The sequence below is a fragment of the Carcharhinus amblyrhynchos genome, chromosome 4, assembly GCF_965287045.1.
Source record: "Carcharhinus amblyrhynchos chromosome 4, sCarAmb.v2.hapA, whole genome shotgun sequence".
Lineage (NCBI taxonomy): Eukaryota > Metazoa > Chordata > Chondrichthyes > Carcharhiniformes > Carcharhinidae > Carcharhinus > Carcharhinus amblyrhynchos.
In genome coordinates, this window is record NC_137327.1 from 117,640,252 (window position 1) to 117,653,703 (window position 13,452).

A 13,452-nucleotide genomic window follows, 5' to 3' on the forward strand; every position below is an offset into this window, starting at 1 on the left:
CAAATCCCGCCATGGCAGATGGTGGAATTTGAATGCAATAAAAATATTCTGAATTAAGAATTTACTGATGAGCATGAAGCTTTATTGATTGTTGGAAAAACCCATCTGGTTCACTAATGTTCATGGAAGGAAATCCGCCATCCTTACCTGGTCTGGCCTACATGTGACTCCAGAGCCACAGCAATGTGGTTGACTCTTAACTGCCCTCCAAGGGCAACTAGGGATGAGTAATGCATTTTTCCCACATGCTACCTTCCCCAGACAATTTACCCTCATGTCTCGCAGTCAGATAATCTGATGCAATAAGGGTTAGGACAACTGATACCCACAAGGGGAACACGCATTTGCAGCTTATAACTTGCAGACAGTTCACATCTGCATTAACAGGCACGTGTTGTACTTGATCAGTTACTGCATAATTTGCAGGGGCAGGGAATTATTCCATAATTATTAAATGTAACGTGAAGTGATAAGGTTCCATTGGTGTTCAGTGTCAACTTGACTCCACTGGTAAGTGTTCCACTTTTCATTCTGAGTTGGTGGAGCTGAGGAGAAGTATTTGTATTTACAGTGTTATTAAGATTTGAAATATGCTGTCTGAAAAGAGCAGTGTAAGCAGATTCAGTAACGTACACATAAAATCAGATAGCTGCTTTAAGGGAATTTCTTTTCAGGATTACAGGGAAAAAGATAGGATGTGGGATTATTGGATAGCTCTTTCAAGGAGCAAGCACAGGCACAATGGGCCACATGGCCTCTGCTTATATTCTAACGTCCATGATTTTAACTAAGCAAGGTTGTACGTTGGAAACCTGGGGGTCGATTCTCCCATCGCAACCCGCAACTTTTCTGGTGGGTCGCGGTGAGGGATGTGCATTACTGGCCTTTTTCCGGGATTTGCGCATGCACCGGAATGTTTGCACATCTCCCAGAGCCGGAAACCAGGCCACGCTGGAAACAGGTGGGAAGAGAAGTAAGTAATTTAGATCTTTTTTAATGTAGTTTAAATATGTTTTCAATGTCAGTATCAGGACCTTGCCGGTCCTGATTGAATCTCCCACCTCGCCAGGAGTATTCATTCCGGCGGGATTTAGAATAACTCCCCATGTTCGGGAAACTAGCGGGAAACCCCGCCAGAATGAAGGGGGGCAATTGGGGTCCCCCAGGGAGTCAGGTGGCAGGGGGATGATGCCCGCTGGGCATGGGCACCCTGACAGTGCCCCTTGGCACTGCCCAAGGGGCATAGTTCCCATACCCAGGGGACATGTTGGCACTGCCCATCGGGCATCGGGCAGTGCAAAGGGTGCGGGGTCTACTGTGGCTAGGGCTTAGGGGCTGCTGGGGTGAAAGAGGTGAGGGGATCGTCACTCTGGATGCAGAGGGCTTGACATTGGGGTGTTCTGGGGTGGTGGGGTGGGGGGGGTCAGGGCTGGCCTGGGAATTGCTGTGGGGGTTCCAACTGGGGCATGGTTGTGGGGGGGGGGGGATGCTAGAGGGGCAGTAGTGCAGGGATCCTGGGCTAGTCAGCAACTGAACTGGGCAGACTGACAGATCTGATCCACTGCGCATGCACAGAGTTCCAGAATAGTCAGGCTCCAGCACGGATAGGCCCCACCCCCCCTGGGTTTTTAATGATATTCACGGCTGGGACTTCAGCAGTGCACAGAGCATAGGAGATTCGAGTGAGAAAGCGATCTGAGAAAACAGTCATGGTCCAGAATAGTTTTCCTACCAATTGGGAGAATTGCACCCCACCCCCCACCCCCACCCCACCCCCCAACCGCCCCCCCCCCCCCCCTCCCCCCCCCCGATTTCTAACGAGCTGATCCAATACAGATGTTACTTGAACACTGGATAAAAGCAAATTACTGCAGATGTTGGAATCTGAAACCAAAAGGGAAAATGCTAGAAAATCTCAGCAGGAAAGCTCTCTTCTCTCCTTACAGATGCTGACAGGCCTGCTGAGATTTTCCAGCATTTTCTCTTTTGGCTACTTTTGCAGTGTTATGCAGCATGTGTGGCTGCATGCTACTGGGGAGTTGGCAAGGTGGAAATTGTGACTCTGCCGTTAAGGTTTCATGGGCGAGGCACCATCAGGAGATGGGCCTCGCCCAGCCATCCTTTTTTTACACATCATAATGAAAGAAATTTCTAGAATGCAGCAGCAGCAAAAAAGCAGCAAGTACCTCGGACGAGTCTCTGTTGACTTGTTAGCACTCTCCTCATCTCACTCAACCAGGCCATCTTAATATCCACTGATGGTGCCTGAGGACAGAGAGATAGAGAGAATATCGTTCTGCAATCCATAAATACTTTCTACCGAGGTCTTCTGTGAAAAAGCGTTTGTTTCCTTAGATCTAAAATACAGACATGTTAAATAACACTCTTTAACACGTTGCAGTTGATCATAGCATGCGCTTGGCCAGCAATTGCATTTTCCCATGACCCCCCCGTTCATTGATTTGGGTGGGGGGAGGGGGAGGGCAGCAACATCACTTTTGATATCTTCTCTCTTGTTCAATCCAAACTTCACTGGCTTCCTTGTAGAATTGGGGATAGGGTTTGGAGGCATGTTCGACACCGTGTGGACACAGCAGCCAGGCGCCATTATCTATCTGGCCCCGTCACTGGCATTGGGAACAGGGTGAGTAGAAGGCCTTTATGTTGGGCTGCAGTGGGACACTGTCATATTTCCCTCCTGTCAGGGTGGAACGCAGGAATGCCAGGCAAATGGATCACTTTACTTCTTTAAAAAAAAAGGTGTATTCCTGAATTGAAAACTCAGGCAGACTGCCAGCTAACACAGGGTACGATTATGGAGTGCTTACGTCCCATTATTGAGAATTCCAATCTGAAAATATCAAACTGGTTTCGATGCAAGTGACCATGAAGCCATTGGATTGTCATAAAGACCTAACTGGTTCACTGATGTGCCTTTCAGAGAATGAAATCTATACGTGACTCCAGACCCACGCCAAAGTGCTTGATTCTGAGATCCAAGTGATCGAGCCAATCACTCAGTTTCATCAAAACACATTACATGGACAGCAGCAATTTAATCACATGTCCCATCACCACCTTCTCAGGGCAATGGGGGATGGGCAATAAATACTAGCCTTGGCACCAACATTTAAACCCCAGTGTAAAAACCCCAGTCTCTTGAAGCTTATGAGAAGATAAATTTAAGAAGCTGCAGATATCCTGGCTCTGGTATTGAGAGATGTTTATTTGATAAAGGGCGATGGCTGCTATGTGACATTCAAAGGCCGTGCAGAATTGGGTCCTGATTATAACACTGTGACTCCTGAAATCTGCGGACCATATCTCCCAATGCACCCATTGCAAAGCTCTGCTGATGAAGCTGTGGTCAGGGGAACTTTGCATTTTAATGGCGAGTGACTGTATCTGCAGTTTGGGTACCTGACCCCAAAAGGAGGTGGCATGCTGCTGGATCTGATACCTCAGTGCACTCTGCCACCCACCCTCTTCAGACACGCACACACACACAAGCACGCACAAGGATGCACACCCATCCAATCATCACTTCCCTTATAAAGGAGCTGGAATTTCTTTAAGGTGAACAGCATCTTCTTGGAGAGGTCAGGCCACCATCCAGACCTTGATCACCAGCTGCTTCCACTTCTACCATTCCGTGTGGTGGTATGCCCACTATAACCAGGACCACCATCTGCTGAAGAACCCTTTGGTTACAGAGAGACCAGGATGCAGGAACTCCCAAGGGCAGAGAGTCACTCTCCACAGCCTCACCCTTTCCAATACTGGTTGGCATCTGTGGCATTGTTGGAATCTCTTCCTCTTATGAAATTAACAGGTAAGGCTGCAACTTAACCTGCAATCTCACTGCGTGATAAACTGCCTTTTTCAGTGATTTCCACATCTCAACAATTCACAGAATCCTTCAGTGCAGGAGGAGGCCATTCAGCCCATCGAGCCTGCACTGACTCTCTGACAGAGCATCTTACTCAGATCCACCCTCCCTCCCATCCCTGTAGCATTGCACATTTACTCATTAATCCCCCTAACCTACACATCTTAGGACACAATGGGGCAAGTTAATATGGCCAATCCACCTAACCTGCACATCTTTGGATTGTGGGAGAAAACTGGAACACCCAGAGAAAACTCACACAGTTACCCAAGGCTGGAATTGAACCCAAGTTCCTGGCACTCTGAGGCAGCAGTGCTAACCACTGTGCCACCATATATTTTGAAAAAGAGGGTAAGTCAAGCCCTGTGGTAGGCAGTAAATTGAGTCCTGCAAACACAGTTCATGAATTCTGAACTTACTTGGATGAGATACACTTCCTCTCGCCCACTATACCACACTTCAAACTTCCGAATATCTCCTTTAATATTCTCAGTGATCCCAACAGCACTCATCTGACAAATGAAACACAAGAAGTACTGTTATATTCCTCCATACTTCTTGAAGTAGCAACTAACAGCATTAAATTTATATGGAATATCTTTCAAATAAAACCACAGCACATCAACTATTACGAGAATCAATTGCAAAAGATGAGTGGTTTGTTGGTCTGAACTGGATCTTGTAGAAAAGATGATGGTGAAACCATCAGAATTCACCATCATTACTTCACAGAAATTGACAGCAACTCAAGGTGGCTGAATGTGCACAGAATAATTATTTTCAAAAATTGAATAATTTTTAAGATACTTTTTAAAAGCTTGTTTATCTTGTTAGTTTACCATTTATCTTAATCCAACTATAAATCATTTATTTCAATACCTGAAATTTTAAATTAATTTTGGAAGGATTTGGTTCTTTTTTTGTCCTGGTTTTCTGTCTGTGTGAATACTTCAATGTGATTTGCTGCGTACTCTGCTTGATGACATCATCACTTCTGCATGCCCAGAAATCCCTGTGACATGGTGCCAGATTCAAGCTACCATCGGGAAAGGAGAAAACCACGCCACAGAGATCACCAGATCCCAGTGGGCAACATTCTTCAAGGTCAGTGGCAGTGGCAATCTGGGTCAATAGTTCTGGATAGGAATCATTCCCTTCCTTTCTCCTTTATTCCCAAAATACTGATTGTGTCCTGGCTGGAATTCCAACCTGGGTTGTATTTACATGGAATTGTGAAAGGACTGCATTGGCCATAACATCCAAAAGCATTTTACAACTAACAGAATACTTCCAAATGTGGAGCGAATGTTCTAAGAAAAATACAGCAGCCAATGTGCACACAGAAGATCACACAGGTTCATATTATCCGTGCTATGTACTGGTTGAGGGATTAATATTGTGTAAAAACCAGGAGACGACTCCATGCGCTTCTATGATTAAGCTGTGGAATCTCAACATTCACACGGGAGGGCACATGGGTTTAACATCCTGTTTGAAATGTTGCACCTCTGACAATGCAGGACCCCATTATATACTGGTGCTAGGCACACTGCCCTGGATTATGGGCTCAAATCTTGGGTGTGGGGTTTCAACACAAGAGCTTCGAGCTCACAGACAGGAACATTACACACCAAACCCCAGCGAAACTCTTTGAGATTCACAGCAAAACATTAACTAATATTCAAATAAAACACCTACATTCAATGACCTTTCCGGTTAGGGAATTGCAAAAAATATCAGTACTTTCCATCTCCATGGAGAGGAAGACCTCATGGGATTAAGTCAAAGCTCTGGATAGTTTTAAAATTATGAGGCTTATGATAGTCATATTTTGTGTCTTTCATTTAAGATAAAAAGGGAGGAGTCATGTGATGTGTTCTGTTCAGCAAGCCTGAACAGGGATCAGGTTATTTTAGTGGGAAACAGCTGCAAGGCATTGGTCACAATGATAGCAGGTTGTGTGATATCAGTGGATAGAATGTGAGTGTCCTAAATCCCAGAAAGGAGTTGGGAATATCAGGTTGTAAACAGCTTTTTTTAAAACTATCCATTTAAAGTTTGTTTATTACTGTCACAAGTACGCTTACATTAACACTGCACTGAAGTTATTGTGAAAACTCCTAATCGCCACACTCTGGCGCCTGTTCAGGTACACTGAGGAAGAACTTATCATGGCCAATGAACCTAACCAGCACACCTTTCGGACTGTGGGAGGAAACCCACATAAATATGGGGAGAACATGCAAACTCTGCACAGACAGTAACCCAAGTTGGGAATCAAACTTAGGTCTCTGGCATTGTGAGGCAGAAGTGCTAACCACTGTGCTACTGTGCCGCCATTTACTTCCAAGATTAAAAAGGGTTGAGGTCTCAAAGAAAGGAAATCAGTATCTGGATACAAGGCCCATATGATTCACATTGCCATGAAGATGGGCTTTGAGAGGGAAAGAGTCCAGGATATCCCTGAAAACTCACAACAAGATTGTTCTGCTAAAATTTGGGAGAAGGAGCTATGGGTAGTAAGATGCATTGATTCACAACGCAGGATCATAGATGGAAGCTCACACTGGGATTAAGAAGACCAAATTCCTGACAGTTAAAATGAGAATGGAATATTCACCTCGCTTGCACTAAAAGAAGACTCTGGGGGAAAAACGTCATTGTGAAAGACAATTCTGAGATTAAAAGTTCCCAAGCTGAGAAAGATCAGACGTAAACATTCAGGAGCTAAGGCTTACTTAGGACTGATTCCAGGAGAATGGCATGATATTTGTAAGGAGTGTTTTTGGTTGTACAGCAAGGAAAAGGGAAGTGTTGTGTTCTTTTGGCTTCAAGTTCTGATGATGAAATATAGATGGAAGAGAAGCTGTACAAAAACACAACCATGAGCAATCCCTGTGGCTCTGCGCTCCTGATAAGGAGTTTCCCAGAATGGGAGAATGTGCTGGAGGTTGGCGTTACCTCGTGACAGCATTATCCCCAAACCTGAGCATGACCTTTAAGGAAAACAGCCTGCTGGGAGCCGAGTGGGCGAGACTCACCAAATTTACTCTGTGAGTGGAGGGCACAAAGGAAAAATGCGACAGTAAATGGTGGAATTGTCTGTCTTACTTTTAAATAATGTTTGAAACTGTAAGAAGGTGCTTTGTCATAACCTTCTCCATGTTCCTCCCGCTTCTTACAGAACAGAAGTGCAGTCTCGTAAAGGAAGAGGTGGCGTTGCATTGGTTTGAAACGTGCAAGATCCTTCATTTTGGTGGCGCCTTTCTTGTGATTTATCCAGACATTGAAGGAACCTTGCATCAAAAGCGGACCAAACTCTTCCAGGTTGCCCTGCCAATCAGAATCTTTGTTGATTTCTCTGTTTAGCCATTACTGTACAATTATTAACAAAATTAACAAAATTTCATTAATAACCATTATAATATTTGGATATTTAATTCCAGAATTACCAGCATGTGAACTTTCTCCCTTCAAGAATCCTTTCCTAGATTCAAGGTGTGGGTATCACTGGCTAGGCCGACGTTTATTGCCCACCCCTAGTTTCCCTTGCGAAGCTGGTTGTGAGCCACCTTTTAGAACTGCTGCAGCCCGTGGGGTGAAAGTGATCCCACAGAGCTTAATTCTCTCATCTCTCTTATTACATTCACTCCATTTACAAAAATACAGAGGGACACAAAACACACGTCTAGTCCATCAAACTAGCCCCCTGTCAGAAATGAAAGACCACCCTCTATGGAGAGGCAAAAATCCAGAGGACAATTCAGAGGAAAAGTCTTGACTTCTTCTTCACCCATAAAACCCAAGTGTTTTTTTTATTTGTTCATGGGATGTGGGCATTGTTGGCTGAGCCAGTAGTTTGTGCCCATCTCTGTGAGGGCAGTTGAGGGTCAATCACATCGCTGTGGCTCTGGACTCACATGCAGGCCAGGCCAGGTAAAGACGGTGGATTTCCTTCCCTAAAGGATATTAGTGAACCAAATAGGTTTTTCCAACAAACAACAATGGTTTCATGGTCATCATTAGATTTATAATTCCAAGTTTTTATTGGATTCAAATTTCACCATTTGCCGGGGTGGGATTTGAACCGGGGTCCCCAGACGTTTCTGGATTACTCATCCAGTGACATTACCACTGCCTCCCCATAACATGGTTTCTTCAGAAACGCATTTAGGTCAGTTACCTCTGTCACATTTACAGCCTTGAGACACAAAGAGGTTCATGATCGACTAGCACCAGGCAAATTTATAAGATGTCTCCTGTCAATGCAACTGGACATATGTGCACAGTCCTTTGGCATCATTTGCCAGTTGGAAAACGTTCATCAGTTTTGAAGCCCCTTAGGGGAGGCTTCTGATTCCAGGGTTTGGGAAGTAGAAGGATGGGAGGCTTCTGATTCCAGAGTTTGTGAAATAGAGGGAGGGGGAGGATTCTGATCCACCCAGTGGTGGCTGGAATTCACCTTGAAGCCCCAAGGCTTATTTCTCCCAGCATGGCAACAGGGCTGGCAGATGATGGAAAACAGGCCTCAATTATACACCAACCCTTCCACTCCACTGAGATATGCTGCTATGACAGGATGGCTTATTGGAGAAAATTTGCCTTCCCAGAACAACGGAGGGCAGGGGCTTTGCGAAAAAGGTGAGGGGGAATCAAATCTAAGACCCTCTGAGAGAATTTGTTGCTGCTGCTGTAATATTATGCGTGAATAGGGCCTTGTGGCATTGTGGCTGGTGCAGTCGTTTCATGATCACTTCTCCCAGAACTATATTTTTAAATTCCAAATTTATTCAATTGAATTTAAATTCCCCAGCTGCTGTGGTGGGATTTGAACTCATTGCCTCGACTCATCAGTCCCAGCCTCTGGATTATCAAACCAGTGACATTAGCGCTCTGCTACTATCTCCAATAGGTCACTGGTGATGAACCCACTGAGAACAAGCAGATTAGTTTGACCACAGGCTGCAGCATTTAAATCAATGTCAAACCCACCAACAATTTGCTTTGCTTGATAGTTAATTTTCCCTGCATGCAAAGGCTTAATAATATTGGAATAAATGCATGTCTTCCCCAGTGATTCCTGTCAAGCAGAGGTGTCTAATTTCTAAACAGGTACTCACATTATATCCTGTTATCGCAATCTGGTGCATGGAGTCATTAACTGACTTTAATAAATTCAACATGGCTGTTAGAGCTTCCTGTAACTCCTGGGTCCCATCACCGTTACTGCTGAACTTCAGTAATTCCTGCCGGGATGCACAGCAATTTGAAAATCATTTCAGCAAAATATGTCAGTAGTTCAATGAGTTATGGTTGACATCATCTTCATGTTAATACATGTTGACACTTCCATTACAGAGTAGACAGAGGATCATATCAACCTCTCACCTCCTGTTACCAGTTTCTCCGATCTCTATCTTTCGAGATGCATCCCGCTGTCGAACTGCTTTACAGGGCAATGCAGATTGAGACAGAGGAGGGGGAGAAGAGGGAGTATAAAGGGAGTGAAAACAGTGGCAAAATAATGAGGCCTTTTCAATGGGAGAAGGCAGCTGTTTTGGAAGGATGGATACCATAGAACCACAGAAAAGTTACAGCACAGAAGGAGATATTCAGCCTATCTTGTCATACCACTCCAAGGACACTGTAGTGCCCTTTCTAATCCCACCACCCAACACCCAGTCCAAAGCCCTGCAGCTTACAGCACTTAAGGTGCGGCTCCAGGTACTTTTTAAAAGAGTTTAGTGTCTCTGCCTTCACTGCCAACCTAGGCAGTGAATTCCAGACACCCACTACCCTCTGTGTAAAAAAGTTCTTCCTCTCCACCAATTGCCACTTATCTTGAATCTATGTCCGCTGGTTCTAGAATTCTCCACCAAGGGAAGCAGTTTTGAGCTGTCCCCTCTATCTCTTCCCCTTACAATTTTGTACACCTTCACAGTACCTATAAATTGGGAGGTAGATACAGTTGATGGTAACAGTGAAGAAACGCTTAATGAGCTTGTTATGAATTTCTCCTGCTCATTATTTTGTGTGATGTACGGAATTATTTACAATAAAAGTTAATCAAATTAGCTGAAAAAGTGGTTAAAATAGTGGCCAGCACAACTAAGCACAAACTAAAGCCATGAATTCTCAATTCATGTTTACTTTTGCAGTTACATCTTGAATATGATTGTATTTTTTCAGCACTGCATCTTGACTCTCACTAATGTCTCCGAGAGTCCACATATTCCAAATCGCTACAAGTGCAGCTATTTTGTACACAGCAAGATCCTAGAAGCAGACCTGAGAAATGAGAGTAGATTTTTTTTGAATGGTTTTGCTTGAGAGTGAGATATTAACCTGGGCACCTCAGAACTCTCTGCTCTGCTTTTTCAACAGTAAGAAGTCTCACAACACCAGGTTAAAGTCCAACAGGTTTATTTGGTAGCACAAGCTTTCAGAGCGCTGTCCCTTCATCAGATGAGGGGAGGATTTGGTTCACAAACAGGACATATGTGAACACGGGTGTTGCTGGCTGGCCAATATTTATTGGCCATCCCTAGTTGCCCAAGAGAAGTTGAGAGTCAACCACATTGCTGTGGATCTGGAAAGACATGTAGGCCAGATTGACAATGGTTTCATGGTCATCAGTAGATTCTTAATTCCAGATATCTTTTTACTGAATTCAAATTCCACCATCTGTTGTGGTGGGATTTGAACCCAGGTCCCCAGAACACTAGCTGAGTTCCTGGGTTAACAGCTCAGCAATAATACCACTAGACCATTGCCTCCTTACGCGAAGCTAGGCCAAGGCCCTGTCTAATCTCTCCGATGGACATTGAATAACCAATGGCGCTATTTCAAAGAAGGGCAGGGAAGTTCTTCCCGATGCCCTGGTTGTTGTTAATTCCTCAACCAACATCATTAAAACTGAGTGTGCTGAAAATACTCTGCAGGTCAGAGGGCATCCATGGAGACGGAAACAGGGTTAAAGTTTCAGATTGGTGACCTTCCATCAGAGATGGAAAGTGTGCCAACTTTCTAACACATTCCAAACTTCTTCTAGTTCTGATGAAAGGTCAGTGACTTGAAACATTAACTTTCTTTCTGTCTCCATAGATGCTGCCAGACCGGCTCAGTGACTCCAGGAACATTTTGCTTTAATTTTTTTAAAATGGTCTATTAGATGTAATGTACATTGGAGGATGAGGAAGGTGCTACATAAATGCAAGGCAGTTTATGGTTATTTTATTTCTCAGTATACAGTGAATATGACTTTGTAACCTGTTTCGATACCTCCTTCACCTACCTTTAGCAATAGCTGGTATTTTGTTAACCGTTGAATGGGTTTCAGTAAGTATGAGTCCAGGCCAAGTTTGTGGTCCAGTTTACGTTGACATTCCTGGTAAAGAGCACACAAGTTAGGAAGGGATAGAAACACCAGTTCTGAAAAAAAGCTAGCAACCTCCAAATCAATAAAGTTTATTCAGCACAACAAATAACTGGCTGAGTTGGCATTACATTAAGAAATAGGAGCAGGAGTAGACCATTCAACCCCCTAAATCTGTCCTGCCATTCAACACGATCATGCCTGATCTTCTACCTCAATACCACTATCCCTCCCGCATCTCTTGATTCCCTGAGAAATTAAAAATTTGTCTATCTTAGCCTTGAATGTATTCAGTGACAGAGCAACCACAACCCTTAGGAGTAGAAAATTCCAAGGAATCACACCCTTATGAAAAACCTCCCTCACCTCAGTGTCAATACTGAGATTGTGACCTCCATGTTTGAGAAAACACACTCTCAGCATCTACTGAGCCCCTTCTGAATCGTGAAGGTTTCAATGAAATCCCCTCTGACTGTTCTAAATTCCAGACAGTATGAGCCCAATTTATTCAGCCTCTCCTCATCGGATAACCCAAGACCACCAATTAATGAACCTATTGCATTATACCATCTTCAATGCAAATATATCCCTTCTGAGATATGGGATCCTGTGGCAAGAAACTCATCTCCTGACTCTCCAATGACTGTCCACCATCTATAGGGCCCAAATCAGAAGCGTGATGGAATACTCTTCAGTTGCCTGAATGAGTACAGCTTCAAGAAGCTCCACATCATCCAAGACAAAGCAGCCTGCTTGATTGCTATCCCTTCTACAAAAATTCATTCCCCCTTTTACCGACAAACTATCAGCAGTGTAGTCCATCCACAAGAAGCACTGCAGGAGATCACCAAGGTTCCTTAGGCAGCACCTTCCAAACCATCCAGAAGGACAAGAGCAGCAGATACCCATCCATATCACTCATCACCCTGATTTGGAAATATATCACCAATCTTTCACAGTCACTGGGTTAAAATCCTGGAGCTCTCTCCCTAACAGCACTGTGGATGCACCTATATCATACTTGTCAACTAGATATGGGCAATAAATGCTGGCCTAGCCAGTGATGCCAACATCCTGTAAATTAATTTTAAAAAATATGGTCTGCGCACAGTTCTCTTGGCTCCATGTGAGGTCTCACCAAAACCCTGTACAACTGCAGCAAGACTCCTTAATTCTTATACTCCAAGCTCCTTGCAATCAAAGCCAGCATGCCATTTGCCTTAATTGCTTTCCGTAGTCGGAGGCTAACCTTTGCATTCCTCATACTAGAACATCAAGTTTCTTTGAACATCAGTATTAAAGTTTCACCTTTTAAAAATATTCGGTTTTTCTACTTAGCCTCACACTTCCCCACGTTATCGTCCATCTGCCACTTTATTTTCAGCTCACTTAACCTGCCTATTGCAGCCTCCCTGTGTCTCTCTCCCTACATTCTCCCGAGGCTTTCATCATCAAACTGGAATACATTACTCACATTCTATCTGTCTAGGTTTGAGTGGAGCAATGCTGAGTGACACAGCAATGTGTCAGACATCACAACATTGTCAGAGAAAAATATTTCCAGATATTCTATAAGATCGTGCTAGGAGTTTTGTTTCTGTTGATTTTTCTTTCCTCTGCTGATGGTATGGGGCACTGCACCTCAGGAAGACTGGCCCCTGGGCACCAGATTGACACAAGAGGCTCTAAGGGTTAAATTATGAGGATCTGTTGCATAAACCATGCTTGTATCTGCTTAAGGCCAAGGGGTGATCTGATTGAGATGAGTGAGATTGAACGACTTGTTGGGTTAGATAAGAGGGAAGCTGTTCTCTCTGGTGGTGGAAGAGTTCAGAGCGAGGGAACAAAGGCAGAAAATTAGAACCAGTCAGATGATGTCCTCACTGGAAGAACAGTCAAAATCTGGAACTCTGTCCCTCAAAAAGCTGCTGAGGCTACAGGCCAGTTAGAAATTTCAAAATGGAGATTTACATTAGGCCGACGTGTTAAACATTATGGAACCAAAGCAAGTAAATGGAGTTAAGATACAGATCAATGACGGTCTAACCAAATGTGGGACAAGTTAGCCGGCTCCGGTTCATATGCCCCTATCCTGGTCAGAAGAACAAAGCTGGTGAGGGTGAACCAGAAGCTTATCTCACATCCTGACGGATTTTCTCACCTATTCATTTCACTGGGAGTAGAAATG

General features: G+C 44.1%; 1 protein-coding gene across 5 annotated transcripts in view; it reads right to left on the reverse strand.

The window, feature by feature from the left end:
- The window catches only part of mcf2a (MCF.2 cell line derived transforming sequence a), a 163,817-nt gene that overhangs the window by 28,611 nt on the left and 121,754 nt on the right, over window positions 1-13,452 (reverse strand). For all 5 annotated transcript variants that reach the window (XM_080187797.1, XM_080187799.1, XM_080187798.1 and 2 more), the window contains 5 exons: window positions 11,184-11,276; window positions 9,010-9,135; window positions 7,001-7,222; window positions 4,309-4,401; window positions 2,187-2,265 (listed from right to left, as the gene is read on the reverse strand). In XM_080187797.1, the coding sequence (XP_080043923.1) occupies window positions 2,187-2,265; window positions 4,309-4,401; window positions 7,001-7,222; window positions 9,010-9,135; window positions 11,184-11,276 (613 nt within the window). The remainder of the gene's footprint in view (window positions 1-2,186; window positions 2,266-4,308; window positions 4,402-7,000; window positions 7,223-9,009; window positions 9,136-11,183; window positions 11,277-13,452) is intronic.